This window comes from Cynocephalus volans, chromosome X, assembly GCF_027409185.1.
Source record: "Cynocephalus volans isolate mCynVol1 chromosome X, mCynVol1.pri, whole genome shotgun sequence".
Classification (NCBI taxonomy): domain Eukaryota; kingdom Metazoa; phylum Chordata; class Mammalia; order Dermoptera; family Cynocephalidae; genus Cynocephalus; species Cynocephalus volans.
Window position 1 is genome coordinate 166241746 of NC_084478.1, and position 20957 is coordinate 166262702.

At 33.1% G+C, this 20957-nt stretch overlaps 1 protein-coding gene across 1 annotated transcript in view; it reads left to right on the forward strand.

The window, feature by feature from the left end:
• The first annotated feature begins 4153 nt into the window (after positions 1-4153).
• LOC134367195 (speedy protein A-like) overlaps positions 4154-20957 on the forward strand; it is a 29090-nt gene continuing 12286 nt past the window's right edge. Inside the window, exons 1-4 of the mRNA XM_063083846.1 lie at positions 4154-4388; positions 6507-6565; positions 8699-8784; positions 14109-14280. Coding sequence (XP_062939916.1) covers positions 4154-4388; positions 6507-6565; positions 8699-8784; positions 14109-14280 — 552 coding nt within the window. The remainder of the gene's footprint in view (positions 4389-6506; positions 6566-8698; positions 8785-14108; positions 14281-20957) is intronic.

Below are 20957 nucleotides of genomic sequence, written 5' to 3' on the forward strand. Positions count from 1 at the left end.
CTTTATTGAGTTATAACAATGCTCCTTTCTTCACTAATTTGTTGGATTGCTAATCAGATTTGATTTATGTGCTATGTAATTGCAGTCATGTGTCACTTAACAACTAAGATACTTTCTGAGAAATATGTCTTTAGGTGACTTCATCGTTGTGCAAATATCATAGAATGTACTTAGACAAACCTAGATGGCACAGCCTACTACACACCTAGGCTATATGGCGTAGCCTATGGCTCCTAGGCTACAAACTTGTACAGCATAGCATGTTACTGTACTGTATACACTAGGCAATTTGTACCACAATGGTAAGTATTCGTGTATCTAAACATATCAAAACATAGAATAGGTATGGTAAAAATATGGTATAAAAGATAAAAAAAATGGTACAGCAATGGCACTTATCATGAATGGAGCTTGCAGTACTGAAAGTTGCTCTTGGTGAGTCAGTGAGTGGTGAGTGAATGTGAAGGCTTAAGATATTGGTAGCACACTGCTGTAGACTTTATAAAAACCGTACACTTAGGCTACACTGAATTTATTTTAAAAAATAAAGTAATTGCACTATGATGTTATTATTGCTACAGTGTCAGTATTCGATGCGGATTTTTCAGCTCCATTGTAATCTTATTGGCCCACCATCCTATATGCAGTCCATTGTGTGACAGAAGCATCATTATGCAGTGCATGACTGTATTTTACAAACACCATAGCACCTAGCACTTGGCTAAGGTCAAAAGTGTTCTATAATCATTAGATGATTATTTAAATTAGAAAAGATCTTTAAAACATCAAAACTATGGAGGAAAGCTTTCAGCAATTTTGCCAGAATATCTGTCCTACACTTTCTGTATTGTTTTTCAATGATTAGATCCTTCTATTATGATAGAGAAAAATGCTGTAGTCATTTCAAAAAGGATATTTTTTAGGGGGGTGGGGGGACAGCTGGATGGTGAGAGGATCTGAAGGATTCTTTTTTAAAAGCTATTTTATTTTAGCAAAAAAGGTGATAAGCCCATCTTTTTTCCCCTCAGTAATGGCTTAGTTAACCACTGAGTCTCCACTTATTGTACACATTTACACTGGTAATGCTAGAATTAAATTTATATAAAGAGTAGCCTCATAGCTATGTTTATGTTTTCCTGGCAAGGTGACAGTAAGTAATATTGGAGTGCTTACTATGTGTCAAATGTTTTATACATGACTTTATTTAATATTTAAAACAGTTCTTTAGTGGTTAAAGAATCTGGGACTTTGGTGTCAGTCGGTCCTGGATTCAAGTGATAGTTTTATCACTTACTACTTATGTGGTTATGGGAAAATGTCTTAAATTCTCTAAACCTCAAATTTCTGACTTACAAAGTAAGACACTCTATAACCCACCTTATACAGGTGTTTTGAGAAGTAAATGAGATAATACATGTATAACATTTAACACAGCGTCTGGCATATATTAAGTGCTCAGTGTGCAACTGCAATTTTAAGTTAAGGCTTACCTGCCTTCTCCGACTGAATTGCCTAAGGACATTGCTATTAGGTTTTTCATATAGACAATGAATCCCCAGACTACTGCTTTTCCTATTGTATGATTCTGTGAACCACCAACCGTTATATTATTCCCAGAGAGAAGAAATTATTTCAGATGCCTGTGAAATTGATGTGATGTATTTGCAAAAAAAAAAAAAAAAAAAAAAAAATCCCCGACATTCTATTCAAGTATGAATGTACCAATTCTGGAATGATATTTTTCAGTGTTGGTAGAGTCCATGTAAAAATTCATTAAAGGACTTTACCATATGTGAGCATAGTCCTTCCTCTTTCCCTGTCTCTTGCCCTTATTGAGATGGCCCGTATTTTAATTTTCCTTTCATTCTTTTCCTCATGCTTGCCATCAGAACTCTTGTTCTCTTGATATATCTAAATAAACTAAGAGCAAAATTAAAAGCTACCTCAAGGTGGAATTTGACCAAGACTGTAGCACTAACAACATCTCCCCTTAAGCTACTTATCCACAATTTTCCTGCCAGTATTTGCTTATTAACTTCAATGAATCTCTACGTGGGGAATTTCAGAAATTTCTTCTCTTTCAATTTCCTCAAATTTTATATGAAGTATTCCAAAAAATAAATAAAGGTCTAGTGGAATAGTGTAAAGATGCGTACTGTGAAGATGACATTTTACCTTATGATTAATAGAAAATATGCATTCTTTTTTGTGGTACTGCATATCCTTGATTGTTTTAACATAAAAACACTTTTTAAGTTCCTTGCCTTTGAGTAAAACTTACCTCCTGGAAGATGTGCCGTACTTATTCTGTATTCTGGTATGTCTCATCCCTGAGCCTATCCCCTATACCCCAATTTGAGAAGCCTGACTGTTTAGTTTTTTCCATCTAGATGTAAGGCTGCTCTTACTTTGAAAAAAAAAAATAAGATGCAGATGAGACATCCAGCTATCTCCCAGATGAGGTGGGTAGGAAAGCAGAAAGTTCTTGCACAAGACTCCAGGCTCAATTTATCACCTATTCCTCTTCCTATAGGGTTTGTAGCCCCCACTCCCCCCCGCCAACTCCATAATTGCTTTCAATTTGGCTGGACCTTAGGATATAGGAAGAAAGATGTCAGGGAGAGCCGGGAAGAGAAGCAACTGTACGACTGATTGAATAAAATTCCCTCTGCCTAGTTCTTCATAGTGTAGCCCTGTACTTTCTAACATGCTAGTGACTAGCCACGTGTAGTTATTAAATACTGGAAATGTGGCTGGTACAACTGAAGCATTTAATTTTTACTTTAAATAAAAAACTGGAGGAATGTAAAATATTTTTCCCTTACACACTACATCATTTTTTTGATAGGACTACATTTTACTTTGTTGAAAAATTAGCATCAGAATTGAGATATGTTGTAAATGTAAAATACAAACCAGATTTCAGTGACTTAGAATGTAAAATATGTTATTAATTTTTATATTGATTACATGTTAAAATGATATTTTGGATATATTGGGTTCCATAAAATATATGTTAAAATTAATTTTACCTGTTTGTTTTTTTAATGTGGCCCTAAAAATATAAAATTCCATAGGTGGCTCTCATTATATTGGACAGTGCTGCTCTTGCCTCACTACATCCAATCTTATTTTCCCTTTCTTCCTGTGGCAGGGAAGTTTCTGAGGGTCAGGAAGAAGAGTCTGTACCTAACTCCTTGAACACTGAGGGAGGCATGGCTGCCTGGGTCACTGTGAGTTATGGATTCAGAGGTTCTCATTAGGGTCTTAGAGTAGTTTTCCTGATTGTTCTGTTCATACCTTCGTTTCCCATCACCCCAGAAATACTTTGATCATAAAAGTAATACTAAGTGTAGTAATTAAGTGAACCGCTTACCACCAAACAAGGTAATGATTATGCATATTGTAAATATTGATGTATTAACTTTGTTTCAGATTTTATTAGATTATAACACTGTATATTCACATACACTTATAATCAGATACTCAAATAGCAGGGTCATACATTCACACTTTAATATTAGAACAATTTATGAAAATCCTTCAAAGCACATATACCATACATTTCTTTGCTAGACTTGTTTTCAACTTTTCAGTCAATACCAATAAATTCTTATTGAATATATGAATTTTTTAATAGATCAAGGAATTTACCAATAAGATTTATTACCAATAAGAAGATATTATTTTGTGTTCAGGGGTTACTTTTTAATATAATACTTGATTTAATAATTAAGTTCTGGAAATAGTGTGTCTTGTTCTTTAAAATATTTGAGGCGGTATGTAACATAAAATTATGCAAGCAGGAAAAAAGAACACCACAAATAGATTATAAATTCAGCATAGTTTCTATAATTACTTTCACATTTGGTTTTGAGTTCCATAGTAGCCAAAGCAAAATGGTATACAGAACCTTATTATTTGGGAAGAGGAAGTGTATCAGTTATCTGTAGAAAGCATAGCTTTTCCCAGCACTGAATTCAAAAAGCAATTTCTAATGTGAGTCATTGTCACAAATAACATTTTAATAGCAGTAACATTTCAAATGACTCCATCTGGTAGTATCATCCAATTAGCTGTTTTTATAAAATTAATGAGTGAGTGTGATAAATAATTTTGTGTTTTACTTTTACAGGAATCTTGGGAAACCAAAATGAGGAACAGTCAGATGTGTTGTGAGACGCAAACCACTGCCACTGTTCATGTAAAATCAGGATCAAATAGATCACATCAGCCTAAAAAACTCGTTCATCTAAAGTGTCCTGTTTTTAAAGATAGTTGGCAAGCATCTGAAAAAAATGCACATAATAACAGCAAATCTACACACCTGAAAGGACCTTGTTTAGTTATACAGCATCAGGAAATGACTGCTTTCTTTAAATTATTTGGTAGGTTTAAACGATTCTACTAGCAGTAATTATAAAGTCCTTAAAAATTAGAATGTAAACATCTATTTTATCATTTTCATAATGAACAAAGAGGATGCTGTTAATTTCTGTGTCAGATTTCCCATCTGCAATCAAATTTGTTTTGTTTTACTTAGTGTTTTTTGTTTGTTTGTTTGTTTTTTAATGTCGGCTTTTTATTTGTTTTGCTTGCTTGCTCATGGTTTAAAAGTTCAGACTCACTTAGCTTAAAGAGACTACTTAAATCCAAGTGTCAAATATAAATTCTGGGCAATTCAGGTTCATAGCATGGTTTTGTTTGACCTATAGTAAAATACTACAGAAAGATTCAGGTGAGCTAACTCACCCAGTGTGACAGGGTTTCCCAGGATTTTCACTGCTAAAATGAAGCAAATTGGGAATGTTGGTCAACCAAGAGAAGTTTCAGTACTACGTCTTGGGAATTTGTTAAAACTTAACTATGCTTTATCATCATGTTCATATAATGAAATTGAGTGTGAACTTGTTCAGATCATGAGATAATGCTGTTTTGCTGATAAATTTTGTAACAAGTAGGCAAAAAGAAACTTATTTATAGTACTTCAACTAGCCAAGAAAGAGAAGAGATTTTTTTGTTTTGTGTTTTGAGGTAGGGTAGTAAGATAGAGAGATTAAAATAAAGGTAGATGGGTTTTGGTAAATATCTGTAGGAATGAATGAAGTGAAGCGGATATTATATTCTGCTAGATACAAGTAACCAGCTTCCTTGTTTATAGAGGAAGGCCAAATGCGTTCAGGCAAGCTGGTTAATACTTAAAGAAAAGCAAAATGAAAAGATGAGATCAAAAAAAAAAAATAAATAAATAAATAAATAAATAAATATATATATATATATATATATATATATATATATATATATATGGAATATAAGTAGAAAAAGACATAAAAATACTGTCCCATCAGGATCTAGAACGTTAATACAAATTTCATTTTTTATTAAGAGTAGAACAAAATTATTACCCACAAACTATTTTAGTACTCATAACTGGTCATGAGAAATGGGAAAAAAATACCTGTCTCTAATATTTTAGATAATTTAAGCCATAGAAAAGGAATTAACAAGGCAGAAACTAATTATTCTCAGGAAATCAGTAGCTGTTCTTAGGATTTTATATATATTTGTCTCATTGATGACATTTCTAGGGAGTAAAAAAGAATATAAAGTAGTTATGCTTTGTTACTTAACTTCAAATGGAGGGTAGAAATAGAAAAAAGATTTTCCAGATTATATACTGACTGCTAACCAATATATTTGGATATTTTATATTTTAGGCCTTTAAAATTAAAGTAAGTGGTTTTAACTTGTATTTTAGATGTTCTTTTAAAAACTATCTATATATAAGTACAAGGATTGAACACTGTACCTTGGTGTTATAAGCACCATGTTCTAACCAACTGAGCTAACCAGCCAGCCCTAAAACAGTATTTTTGATTGTTGATCTTTTGTCCTAATATTCAGTTTTTCCACAATTAAGTGTCAATTATAAAAAACTAATAAGTTATAAACATTTTTACGTAGATACTCGTATATATATTTGAATGATAGATAAGTGGAACAGAGATAAGTAGGAGAGAAGAATCCAAAACTAAAAATACCCTGGAAACTAAACGAAGAAAGTAGTAGAAAAAGTGAAACATATCTGGAAAACAGACTATTCATTAAGTCATTATTTCTTAAAGACTGAGTTATCTTTTATTGGATTCCAATTCCACTTTTTAAGATTGGTTTTTGGAAAGAATGAAAAGCTAGTCTAGAGTTACCCAAGACACATTTCTCAAAAGTGTTGTTGGATATTGAATAAAGCAAACACTTCTACTATTCCCCTTCCAATCTGAGCTATATATTAAGGCAAAGCAGACGGGAAGATGAATGGTAAGACAGTAGCTTTTTGTACAGTTCTTGCAATATACTCAAGAACTGAAAACTACACCTTAAACAACACTGTTCCAGCCATTTTTGTTTGATTTCTAAACATCTACAATCTCCGGTTATAGAAATTAATTCTTCAAAAGGAAACATTCTGTTTTTAAAAGACAAGTCATAGGTATTTTTTGTTGTAGATGACGACTTAATTCAAGATTTCTTGTGGATGGACTGCTGCTGTAAAATTGCAGACAAGGTAAATTTGGTAGCGATATAATAATTAACCAGCATCATTATGTTTAGTCCATCAGAACTTTAAATGAGACCTTGTAAGAATTTTCTATCTAAGGTTAGGAAAAGAGCCTGCATTGCTCCTTCAAAGCAGAATTCTTACACATTAATTTTTGGAATTAGCAAACAGCATAGATTCATCTATACTTGAGGAATTGTAGAATATTACTGATTAGATTTAAGTGGCTGTAGTCCATATCTGTTTGATTCAAAACAAGAATTGTATAGATTGTATACATTTTCATCAGAATTATTACCTTTTATCAGGCTGTGGAGAAAAAGTATTCTGACAATTCAGGACACTAAGGCAGTTTGTGGTACATTTTAATATTTTGTAAGTAATTCAGACAAAACAAATCCCAATAATCTTTAGGGTAAAGGGTAAAATGGTTTAACATGTTATTTATTTAGGAATCAGTGTTTTATTAAAAAATGTCTAACATACGAGGAAAGTGATATTTTCTGTGCTCTTTAGATTTAGCTGTATAGTTAAAATTTCAGCTTTGTAAATGCCGTTTTGGACCAGGCTTTCATATTAGAAAATTCAGCATAAGTTCATATCACACTTAAATAGTGTAGCAACCAACAGAAAAGAAAGCTTAGCTACCGATTAAATAGCCGCCAATCAAATGTTTGGAAAAAGAAAAGATAAATAAATACTCGTTAGTATTGATGTGAGCTTTTATCCTAAGATGACAAAGATAAAATAAGAGGGTTTTTTTTTTTGTTTTTTTTTAAAATCATATTTATTTTGGGAATTTCATTTTGGAAAATTTCAAACACACGCAACCTAAAGTAGAATAGGACAAAAAACCTCCATGTGCCTCGTCTAGCTACAGTGATCATCAACTCCTGGCTATTCTTGTTTCTCCTAATCCCTGTCCTCAAAGACTGAATTATCTTGATCAGATCCTGGACAGCCTAACATTTTATCCATAAATATATCATGATGTACTTCTAAAAGAAAAAGGATCTTTTAAAACATAATCAAAATGTTACTAACTCTTTAGTAAAAAAATAACAGTAATGCTTTAATAGCAAATGTCCAATATATGTGGCATTGTGAAGTTTTAAACTTTACAGTTGTATGTACATTAAAGTTGTTGGACAGCAGGGGGAAGTGTTTGAAAAGTAACTAACCAGAAGTACTGTAACAGCACTATTTCAAGCGTCCTTTACTGGAGATTACTGTGAATACTTGGAATCATGTTTATGGCCAGTCCTATGATGACAGGATGAATAAGTATCTTATGAGAGAGATTCTAATACATTATTATTACAACTTTTTTCTAATTTGAACATTCACAACCTGGCATATGTTCTAATATCAGGCTAGACATATCTAAGACATATATGTATCTAATAATACATTTAAAATGTTTTTCCCCCGAAAATTGAGCCTTATTATTCTAATGCCTGAAGTCATTTAGAAGTCATTTATAACGTTTTGTGTTTTTTTAAAAATTTTTTTTAGCAGATGACCGGTAAGGGGATCTTAACCCTTGATCTGGTGTTGTCAGCACCATGCTTCCCCACTGAGCTAGCCGGCCATCCCTATGGGATCCGAACCCGTGGCCTTGGTGTTATCAGCACCACACTCTCCCGAGTGAGCCATGGGCCTGCCCCTTAAAGGTTATTTTAAAAGTGAGTATGGATGACTGCAACTTACTTATAGGATTCAGAAAAAAATTATGTATACACATAACACACACAGAGATATCAAGCATATGTAGCAAAATATTAACAATTGGTGAATCTACATGAAGGATGTATGGTTATTTACTTTACTATTAAGTTCTCTATAGGTTCAAAATTTAAGTTAGGAAAAAAATGGGGTTTTCAAAAATTATTGGCTATAATAAAGTTTAGAAGTCCATTTTAGTTACTTGTTATAAATGGTCAGGTAACTATTTGTCACTGTTCATATGGATTACAGGAAACTAAAAAAATGAGTACTCAAATAGGTAATTCTATAATAAGGATAAATAGTGCTTTATTGTTTTATTGTTGATCAGAATTTTTTTAAGTTAACTATTTTAAAGAAGTTTTATTTAAGAAAGCACAACATTAATATTCCTTTTTAACTTTTTCCTTATAGTATCTTTTGGCTATGACCTTTGTTTATTTCAAGAGGGCTAAATTTACTGTAAATGGGTATACCAGGATAAATTTCTTTATTGCTCTGTAAGTATGCTTTCTATTTAGTGATTTTTATGTTAATTAGTTATAAGAGAGGCTGTTTGCAACTTGATATCTTCTTTGACTAGGCCTTCCTGTATAAAAGCTATATGTTTTTTACTGTAATAGAATATTTTTATGTTCTTTTCATTGACCTTATAATGCTGTAAACTTAAGATTTATTGTTCAATATTCCACGTGTATTTGTATTGTGCTTTTTACATTTTTCAGAGGGCTCCCATATAAATTATCCCAAATTCCCCTCTATATGACTTGAGATATTTTTTAAAGCTGAATATTCTCTTTGAAATTTTCAGTTAATATATAGTAAAAATCATCATTATTGCCCTTTTACATTGAACAGCTTGTGGAAAATGTTCTAGACATACTCTTTGTGAATCTAAGTCTATAACATAGGAGTTATTCATATTTAATCCCTTTAGTATCCACTGACTGTCTTACCGAACACACTGAACTCTAACAAAGGAAGATAGTTTGTTTTCCATTTTTTTCTTTGACTTTATATTAGCTTTCTGATCTAAGTGTTTTTAATAGCATGGTTTTCTAATCTATGGTTCAGAATTCAGCTAGAATCTGTGTAATTGGAGGACATATTTTCTTTTCTACTGTGTACCTGGATACAATGCTGCAGTTGGGAATGCATGAATATAATTTTAAGTAGTTAACTAGGGAACTATATGTAAAAATATTTAAGTCGAATACTATAGAAGCTGTCAGCACTGAAGAATAAGCTTTTACTTAAAGTCCATTTAATTCAAAATGAAAGAGTTAAAGAAATAGGACTAGAAGAAACTGATGTTTGCAGATATTCAGGAGAATATTTTCCAGTACATATGGAAAAATGAACTCTTTAAAATTTGTGATGATCGCTAAATGGGAAGAATATAATAATATTACGTAGTACTTTGTGCAAGGAACCGCATATTTTTTTATATATTAACTCATTTACTCTTTCCTATAAAACACATATTTTATTATCCCCATTTTACAGATGAGGAAACTGAGACTTAGAAAGATTAAGTACTTTCCAAGATCAGAAAAGTTAGTAGGCATGAGAGCCGGGCACACATTCACGTGTGGTTTACCAATGGCAAAATTGAGCCATTGACCACTAAGTTAAGTTGCTATTTACATGTCTCAGTATTGTATTATATCTGTGTGTAGATGGAATATCTATTTTGTAGTTTTTTCATCTGAGAATTAAAAACAAACCAAAAGAAGTTTAAGTTTTACTATATGCCCGAAATTGGATTTGTTTTACTTATTTTAAAAAGTTATTGCCATTGAAGCACTATTTAACTTACACTATATAGTCATCTGTAAAGTTGCATTGCATGTTGTACTATAAATTCTATAGTAAAAAATCACATGAGTTATAATTTCCATTTTATGTCTAATCATACATTTTGTAGAGCCTGACTCAATAGTTCTTCTCATTAAATATTTTCTTAGTTAGCCACAGTTCTAAAGCTCAAGTTCTTCTCCTTTCTATATAGTCTTATAACATTTCCTTTCTATATATTCTTATAAGACACTAAACTTCTATTACTATTCTACCATGTACTTTTTCACAGTTGTTTCCTATTTACTTGCCTCCTCTCTACTTAACTGGTGGCTCGTGAAGGGCAAGGAATGTGTATCTTACTTTTTTATTTCATCCTTCAATGAGTAACGTATAGGAAGTTCTCAAACCTTTATTTGAATAAACATAATGAATTGTTGTGAAAAAGGCATGGACACTACACAAAGGAAATCTGTTTCAAATTAGAGAACAACTTCTGTATGCATGATACAGATATTTTGTCATATTGACCCTGAAAAATTGTTAATCTAGAATAGAATCATAGTGTGGTCTTTATGTAGTGCAATAGCACATTGTAGATTTTCCATATTTTAATCAGCAGTCATGTTAAGGGGCCAGCCCCTAGCTCTTTCCACTCTTTGCTAAGAGCTATCAGAGAAACTAAAGTAAGAAATTACTATATGTAATTTCTCAGTGGATATTATTTGATCCATATTATATAATCTGCGTGGATTTAACAATTAGATGCTTTATAACAATGTTATATTAAAATATGTGCAATTACATTAAAGGAGAATAAAGTAATGTGTAGGTGTTCATTTTATATTACTGTGAGTATGAATATACACATGGTGAAAAAGTACAAAAGAAGGTATACAATTAAAAGTAACTGTTTCTCCTATTAACAGTTTTCTGTATATCTAAGAAATAATTTTCTATACATGAACCAATGTGTGTATTAAATAAATGGAAGTGTACTATATACACTCTTATGTGTTTTTAATTTTTTAATGTGTAATATGTACAAAAGACCATATGGAGTGTGTGAGGAAGAATAAAATTAAAACAAATACACATGTACCCAAGACTCAGCTTAAGAAAAGAACATTGTGAGAATCTCAGAAGCTCCCAATACAGTTTCACAATCAGAGCCCCCTGCCTTCCACAGTAATTATCTTCTTTCTTTTCTTTATTCTTTTTATATATCTCAAAAAAAATATTATTTGCTTTTTTTAGCTTTATATAAAAGAACCATGTGTATTATTCTTCTGTGACTTACTTCTTTTGCTTTATAATGTTATGAGTTTCAGATTTATTTATATTTTTCTCTATATATAGCTGTAATTCATTTTAACAACTGAATAATATTGTTGCTTTAAAAAAAAAAAAAAAGATGACTGGTAAAGGGATCTTAACCCTTGACTTGGTATTGTCAGCACCACGATCTCCGAAGTGAGCTAACTGGCCATCACTATATAGGGATCTGAACCTGTAGCCTTGGTGTTATCAGCATCACACTGTCCCAAGTGAGTGATGGGCTGGCCCGGTATTGTTGCTTTTGCATTTTGTTTTTTTGATTAGTCCCATTTTATCTGTTTTTTTATTTTTTTTCTTTTTTGTCTCCATTTTTGTCTTCTTTTTATTGTTTTTTTTTTGGGGTTTTTTTGTTTGTTTGTTTGTTTGTTTTGTTTTTTTGATTTATATTTTTCCTCTACTGGTTTGGAAATTATGCAGTCTATGTCTTTTCTGCAGTTATCTAGTTGTTATTTTTACAAGACTGTTAAGCATTTTGACACTAATCACCTCCTACCTAACTTATATTCTCTTACTTTGCAATTCTGCAGTTCTGCCTATGCCCTTCAACAAGTTAGACATTATTATTATTGTTTTGTATATTCAATATTTGTTTAGGTTTATCCACACATTGACAAGGGTACCTCAGAAAGCTCATGGAAAAATAGAATTAATGGTGTCAGATCCTACAGGTTAAAGTTTTTAAAAAAAGATAATACAAATCTTTCCATGTACTTTTCGAAGTACCCTCACATATTGTTGCTTACCATTCCTTTTCGTATCTCAAAAATCCACTTGGGATCATTTGCTTCCTTTCTGGATGCGTTTAAGACCTCTTTTTTCTTTGGAGTTTGGCACTGGTTTCAGTTTTATAAACTGCTTGGGGTTTGATGAGCTTCTTTGATTTGGAGATTGATGTCTTTCAACAAACATCTCTTGGAACAGCTCTTGGAAAATTCTAGCCAGCTGTCTCTTCATATATTCCTCTTTCCCATCTCCTCTATTATCTCCTTTTGAAAGCAGTTAAACATGTTATGCCTCACTCTGTCTTCCACATCACTTATTTTTGACATTTTCTTTCTTTCTTTCTCTTGGCTGCATTTTAGATAATTTCTTTAGATTTGTCTTTCAGTTCACCGATTTGATCTCCAGCTTATGTCTAATATGCTTATGAGTTTCATTATAAACATTTTCACTTATAGAAGTTCTATTGTCTTATTTTCCAAATATGCTTATCCCCTTACCATATTGTCAAGGTACTTTAAGCTTTTAACACGTTAGACATAGTTATTTCTATATTCTGTGTCTATTAATTTCATTATCTTCTGACTTCAGTGTGTTTCAACTCATGGTGTTTTGTAATATTTTCATTGTAAAGTTGCCCATTTTTCTTTTTTTTCCTTTTTCTTTTTTTGGCAGCTGGCCAGTATGGGGATCTGAACCCATAACCCTGGTTTTACAAGGCTGTGCTCTAACCAAATTAGCTAATCAGCCAACACCCCATTTGTTCTCGGGAAGTCATCTGTGGGGCTTATATGATGGAAAATTTGCTCCATGCTTACCTCTGTACCTGTGTTATATAACATGTCTTTTTTTTTTTCCTCTGACTGCTTTTAAGATTTTGTCTTTGTCACTGGTTTTGAGCAGTTTGATTATAATGTACCTTAGTGTAATTTTCTTCATTTCTCTCTTGTACTTTGGGGTTCATTGAGCTTCTTTGTGGGCTTACAGTTTTTATCAAATTTTGATTTTTTTTTTTTTTTTTTGGCAGCTGTCCTGTAAGGAGATCCAAACCCTTGACCTTGGTATTTACACCTGTCACCATTCAGAGACTCCAATTTTAGCTTTATTGGGTTTCTTGAAGTTGTGCCACACTTAATTGATGCTCTTTGCATGATTTGTTTTTTTTTTTTTTTCCTCCATGTGTTTCATTTTGGATAATTTCCGTTAATATCTCTTTACAAATCTTTTCTTCTGCTCTATTTAATCTACCATTAATCCCATTCTATGTATTTTTCCTTGTACACATTGTAGTTTTCATCTCTCAAAGTACATTTTCAATGTGCATACTCAACTTTTTGAATATACGGAATAATTAAAACTGTTTTAATGTCCTTGTTACGTATACCATGTGTGTCAGTTTTGGAATGGTTTTGATTGATTGATTATTCTCCTTATTATGGGCCATGTTTTCCTGCTTCTATGCATGTCTGTTCCCCCTCAAGTATTCAGCAGAAAGTTGATTTCCATATGTGTATAAGGAAACTACCTGAGTCTAGAAAGAAAGGATTAGGGGAACAGTGCGTAACATTGACATAGGGCTAGAAATAGTGCCTGTTTCCACTAGTCAGACTAAAAACAACTCATAATTCATGGAGTATTGAAAATAGTCTTCAGGAAGGTCTTGCCTCAGTAGTTGGGAATAATTCGTCCCAGACTGATCATTGCTCCAGATCCACCAACCAGTACCTGAAAGGATTCGACTGTTTCCAAGTTTCTTAACTACATCCCAGAGCAAAGCTAAAGATTTATAGGAATACAAAATATCGAAAACTCCTCAAGGTAAAATTCATTCTATCTCTATTTTTGATCTGCATTTCTTTAATTATGAGAAGGCTGAACATCTTTTATTTGTTTATAAGCCATTTGTATTTCTTTGGGAACTGTTTCTATCCTTTACCCATTTCTTTTTTGGGTTGTTGGTCTTTGTTAGGTATCTCGCTAATACAGTTGAAGAAGAAGACGAAGAATCCAAGCATGAAATTTTTCCCTGGGCTTTAGGGAAAAACTGGAGAAAACTTTTCCCTAATTTCTTAAAGTTAAGGGACCAGCTCTGGGATAGGATTGACTATAGGGCTATTGTAAGCAGGCGATGCTGTGAGGAGGTAAGGATTTTAAATTGTCTTCTGTTTATCTAATATCCTTATTTTTCGATGTGCTTCTATTGTTTCTTTTTTGGTTATTGTTGTTGTTGTTGTTTTTGGCCTATGTGAGGGTAGACTGTTAACCTCATTCATTAAATTGCCATGAATACAACTTTTGTATTACAGTGTTGCTGTTTTAATTTTTACCACAATAATTAAAATTGTCATATCTGTTTTTCAGAGCAGCCTACTTCTGTAGTAAGTATTTTTATTTTAGTGTGTTTCTCCTGTCTAAAAGATCACCAGTATGTTGGGAATGGGTGTTATGAACATACTAAAATATCTTATTAAGGATAGTAATAACTCTGGAGTTAAATAATAATTTCCACAAAATGAAGTATGTGAAATTTCAAGTTCCCAAGATTGAAATACCAACCACATGGTTTATAATTTAAATAAATTAAAAGATATTTGAAAACTGTACCTCTTTTCACATAGAATACATTAAGTGATATTCCTCGATGTTAGATTTTATTAAGAAACCAGCAGGACACTAAAAATTTAAAAATCAGTTTTTGTATCCAATGTTTTAATTTTTGATAAGGTTATTATTTCAAACTCAAGAAAAATTCTAGAGTAGAAAATTAAACGGAAAGCAATGATCCCAGTATGCTCTAATACTAGTTCAGAAAAGTCTGATAACTGTGGGCTAGAAAATGCTGTAATTAAATGACATCATACCCAATTAAATGACTATAGGCCAAAAGAGCCAGTTAATGGATTAGTGTCAAACCTGAGGGAAGACTTTAGTGTTGTGTCACAGTATTCTGCCGAGAACTAACCTTGTTAATTATATTTATTAATGATATGAAGACACAGCAAATATGCATATTTGTGGGTTAAATTAAATTAGGAGAATTGTTAACTGTTGGGGGAAATGCAAGGACTCAGAAATAACTTAGAAGAGTGTAGAGCAGGCCAAATCTTTACAAGATTAAATTCGATAGAAAAAGTTGATAAGTTGGTTGTATAAGGCCCTCTCAATTTAATGAGTCCTCATTAAATCATTTAAACTGGACTCATTCCAATTACAGGGCATCGAAAGAGTCCTGAATTGTTACTATTTATTTTTTTTGCCACTACTTCCCCAGATCAGGAGTGGATAATTTACACAGGCTTAAAAAGCCTGTTGCTTTCCTTGGACATGATAGGGGGCTGTATTTGAACACTCCCATTTTTTCAAAGTAAGTGCTTCAGACCCTGTGGGACACTCAGCTAACAGCATAAGATGTCTGAAGCAAGAGGCAAGGACAGGCAGTGGCTTACCTCACGGCAGACCGCCCATGCAATCTCAAGATACACAGACTAACATTTTAACTGCAATAACGTTAATGTGCACTGTTGGAGCTGGAATTAGCTCAGCTGCTGGACCCAAACTATAAAAGAGCCTAAGAATGATGTGGCTTAATAGCTTATATGTAAATGACTAAAACGTTCCAGACAGCTGTAAACTCAGTTGTGTAATGAGACTTACAGAATGTTTAGACTTAGACTGAAGAAAAGAGGGACTAATCATAAGATTATACCTAAAATACTGTATTTGGTTCTGCACGCCACACTTTTAAAGAAGAACATTGACTAACAACTGTACATCCAGAGGACAACAACTAGAATAGAGGAGAGTCTAAGAAGAAAAATTTCATATATGAAATAAGAAAAAGTATCAGAGATTTTTAGTATAAAGTAAAGATTCAGAAAACTGGCTATCTGTTTTCAAATATTTAAAGGACCACAGTGGGGCAGGAAATACATTTTATTTGTCTTTTTGACTACATATAAAGCAGAGAACTAAGATCTGTGGATGGAAAACTAAAAGAAGAAATACTAGCTCAGTATGAAGAATATTATTCTAACAGTTATCTGAAAATGAGATAGACTCTTGCTTAGATTCCTACCACTCATGTTTTTTTTAAAAACAAGCAGCTGGTTGTTACAGAGGAGATTCGTGCTTTAGGTCAGCAATAAAACTAAGGTTCCTTTTCACTCTAAATTTTGAAAGTGCAAAGTCCTATTTTATAAATTTTTACTGCCTAATCTCCTAGAAATGGGAAAAAAAAAAAAAAAGCTCTTGCTGGGGCAAGCTAGGTTGTTCCTTAACATTTGTTAGAATTCATTCATTAAGTACACTTTGATTTGATGAGTACTTAGTAAAAGACTATTAGACACTGTTATTTGTTTTAATTTAAAACAGGCTTGCAAAAATAGCAACATTAGTATCTGGGCCTTAGGAATATAGATTTTTTTATATATATTATTCATATGCTTTTTTATTCTTTTAAATTTTCTTAACATTTTTAAAGATTAATGTAACTTAAGTTTTACCTCTTCAGAAAGTTCACCTTAAATGATTAATAATCTCTTCATCCTATATCACAGTACCTTGTTTGTTTCTTTCTATACTACTGAAAAAAATTGTAATTATTTGCTTGTCTATTATCTGTTTTAGCTATAAACGGTAAATTTAATGAAGTCAAACAATTCGTATACTTCTAATATGTCCCATCTCTGTCCTCACACGCCATTGATAACAATTATGCATTCTCTTTACTGAGAAAAAAGAAGCAATTTAAAAAGAATGTTAAACATTCTTCCACCACATGTACTATGCTACCTGCATGTGCACCCATATATTCTGCCCTCCCTTTGTTACCATGAAAGAACTATCTTTGCTCCTGTCCAAGTCCATTCCCTCTATTGTGCACTAGATCTCATCTTTTCTTCCCTTCTCAGGGACATCACTCCAGTAATTGTCCCTTTTTCCGCATTTTACAGTTTCTATTTTTTTGGATCACTGACATTAGAATACCAAATTGCTTTAAAATCTCCATCAATTAAAAACAAACCCACCAAAAAAAACTTCCAGCTATTACTACATTTTTCTCTGCTGCCTCCGTCCTAACGAAACTCCTTAAAGTGTTGTCCTGTACTCTGTCTCTACCTCCTTTCTTTCCATTCTCTTTGAACCTACTATACAAAGTCTTTTCCCCATCATTCCATAGAGTCTTCTCAAGGCACCAAGTATGTCTATATTGCCAAACCCAAAAGTTAGTTCTTAGTCCTCAACTTAACAACAGCAATTGACACAGTCCCTCATTTCTTTCTGAAATACTCTTTTCACTTGATTTTGAGGACACCAGAATATTTTCAGTCACTTTTGCGAGTTCCTTTTTACCTCACCAACCTCATTAGAGTGCGCCACAGCTCAGTTGTAGGACCTCTTCTCTTCTCTATTTATATTAACTTAATAGGTGATCTTGTTCACTCTCAAGGCCTCAACACCGACATCTAATACATCTCTCCCAATTAAAGGTCTGCATGTCGAATTTCCTGTTCATATTTTATTGTGTAATTCACTCCTCACACTTAACATGCCTAAAATTGAACTACTCATTCTCCCACACAGACCTCCAAACCTCCTCCCCCTGCAGTCCTCCACATACTAATAAATAGCAACTCCATCCTTTAAGTTGCTCTCGCCAAAAAACTGTTACCCTTGACTCTTCTTTTTCTCACATCCATACCTTGAAAAACTATCCAGCATCCTACCATTTCTGACCACCTCCAGCCCTCACACCTTACTTTGTCATCTCTTATCTTGATTATTGTCGTATCCTTCCAAATATTCTCTCTTATCGTCTTTCTCCTGTGTAGTCTATTCTTCACACAGCAGCCAGAGTAAATCTTTTAAAAAGTAAGTCAAAACATGACTTCTCTACTGAAAAGCCTCCAGTGGCTTCCCGTTCTCTCAGAGTAGAAGACAAAGTCCTTGTTGTGGCTCTACATGGTCTATCAACTCTCCTCTCCTATGTCTTTGACCTCATCTCCTATCCTTGCTCACTTCACTCCAGCTATACTGGCCTTCTTACAGTTCCTCAAACATGCCAGGCACACTCAGGGTCTTTGCACTTACCATTTCCATTACCTGGGATACCTTTACCCCAGATATCAGTATGCTTCACTTCCTCACTACATTCAGGATTCTGCTTAAATGTTACCTCAGAGAGACCTTTCTTTACCATCCTATATAAAGTATTATCTCCCTCAATGGAACAGAATTGAATTGTCCAGTAATAACTCTCACAATTATGTTCAGTTGGATTTTGACAAGGATGCCAAGAAAATTCAATGGGGAAAGAATAGATTTTTCAACAAATGGAGCTGGGACAACTGGACATCTACATATAGGACAATAAGTTGGACCCCCTACTTTATACTATATATAAAAGTTAACTCAAAATGGATTACCTAAATGTAAGAGTAAAAACTGTAAAACTTTTAGGAGAAAGCAAAGGAGTAAGTCTTCATGACCTTGAATTAGGTTTCTTAGACATGATACCAAAAGTACAAGCAACATAAAATATAAAGAGGACATCATCAAAATTAAATATTTTGACTTAAAAGGAAACCAAGTGAAGAGACAACCCACAAAATGGGAGAAAATTTTTGCAAATCACCTGTTTGATACGGGATTTGTATCTAGAATATATAAAGCGCTCTTACATTTCAGTAATAAAATGACAACCTGATTAAAAAATGGACAAAATCTCCGAATAGACATTTCTCCAGAGAAGCTGTACAAATGGCCAACAGGCACATGAAAAGATGTTTAACATCATTGGCCATCAGGGAAATACAAGTCAAAACCACAAGGAGATACTACTTCACAGGCTCTATGATTGCCATGAACAAAAAGACAATAACAATTGTTGGCAAGGATGTGGAGATTCATACACTTCTGTTGGAAATGTAAAATGGTGTAGTTGCTCTGGATAAACGTCTTGCAGTTCCTAAAAAGGTTAAACAGAGTTACCATAATTGCACTCCTTGCTATATAGCCAAAAGAAATGAAAACTATGTCCACACAAAAACTTTTATTTGAATGTTCATAGCAGCGTTATTCAAAACAGCCAAAAGTTTAAACTACCCAAATGCCAGTCCACTGATGAAAGCAAAATATTGTATATCCATACAATGAAACATTACTTAGCAATTAAAAGATGAAGTACCGACACAAGCTACGACATGGATGTACCTTAAAAACATGCTAAGCGAACAAAATCAGTCACAAGGGACCACATATTGTATGATTCAATGTATATGAAATGTGCAGAACAGACAGATCCGAAGAGACAAAGTAGAGAACTGGTTGCTAGGAGCTAAGGGGAGTGAGGAATGGAGCATCTTTCTTTATGAGGTGATGGGAATGTAAATTTGTGGTGATTGTTGCACAACTCTGAATATACTGAAAGTCGTTGTATTGTATATTTTAAATGGGTGAATTGTATAGTATTGGAGTTTTAGCTCAATAAAGCCGTTAAAATAAAAAGTACTACCTCTCACTATTACTCTGTATTCCTTTTCTTAGTTCCAATTTTTTTCATAGCACTCAACCACTATATAACATATTCTTTTTTACATATTTATATTGCTAACATCTATTTCCCCTACTAAAATATAAAGTCCAAGATGGCAGGGTCTTAATTTTGTTCTTATTGTATCTCCAGTGCTTAGAACAGTGCCTGGCACATAATAGATACTCAATAAATATTTGCTGACTGATAGAATGAATGGAACTTAAGGCTTCCAATTCTTTTTCATACCATATGTATGAAGTAGAAAAACAAACTATAAAATACTTGACTGAGGGCTGGCTGTTTAGCTCAGCTGGTTAGAGTGCAGTGTTATAACACCAAGGTCAAGGGTTTGGATCCCTGTACCAGCCAGTTGCCCCAAAAAGAAAAAAAAAAAAATATTTCACTGAGCTCACTTTACACTGCCCCTTTCTCCAGTGCATGTAGATAAGCTGCAGGGTTACGGCTATTCCAACCAGGTACATTTGAGTTGTGTTGGTGTATACAAAAGGCAACTACATAGTAGATTTTAACTTGTTCTCTTACGTATTCATTTAACAGCTAATCGATGAGTAACATTCCAAGATCAGTGCTGTGGGGGTTTATTATAAAAAAATGCATCATCCCTGCCCTGTCTTTTGCTAAAGTAGCAAGATATGCTGTTAGAAATTTAGTTAAGCAGTATATGCTTTTGTTATTGAAAGCCTGGTACTGGCATACTGCTAAACAAAATATGGTTTTAGTCTCATATGCAAAAATAAACCCCAGTTTGGATGGTAGCTACAAACTGGTTCCCATTAATAATACTTTACATTTGCATAATGCTTTACAAATTGTAAATATTTTCGTATAAATTATCCTCAAAAAATACCTGTGAGAGTGGTGGCATTCTCATTTTACAGCTGTTGAAGCCGAGTGCCAAGCAGGTTGGGATTTACTCAAGATCATACAAATAAGTGGCAAAGCCAGAACTTGACTTGACATCTAGTGACTTCCCAGTGTTCTGTTTTCTTTGTGACATCTAGCCTCCATATAAACCTCTCATATTGGTTAGTTTAGAAAATGCATTTATATCTTTTCTCAGGAATTAAATGGTATTTAATTCTTATTAAATTAAATTAAATAATTTAATTCTCAGGAATTAAATTAAGTATTCTTTCCATTTCACAGAAGAGAAACCTGGCCTAGAAAGGTTATGATTTGTCCATGGCCATAAAGTTAATAAGTGGCAGAGCCAGCTTTAATTAAGGTCAGTCCTTAATAGAAAGGACATGTGCTCTCCTTTGA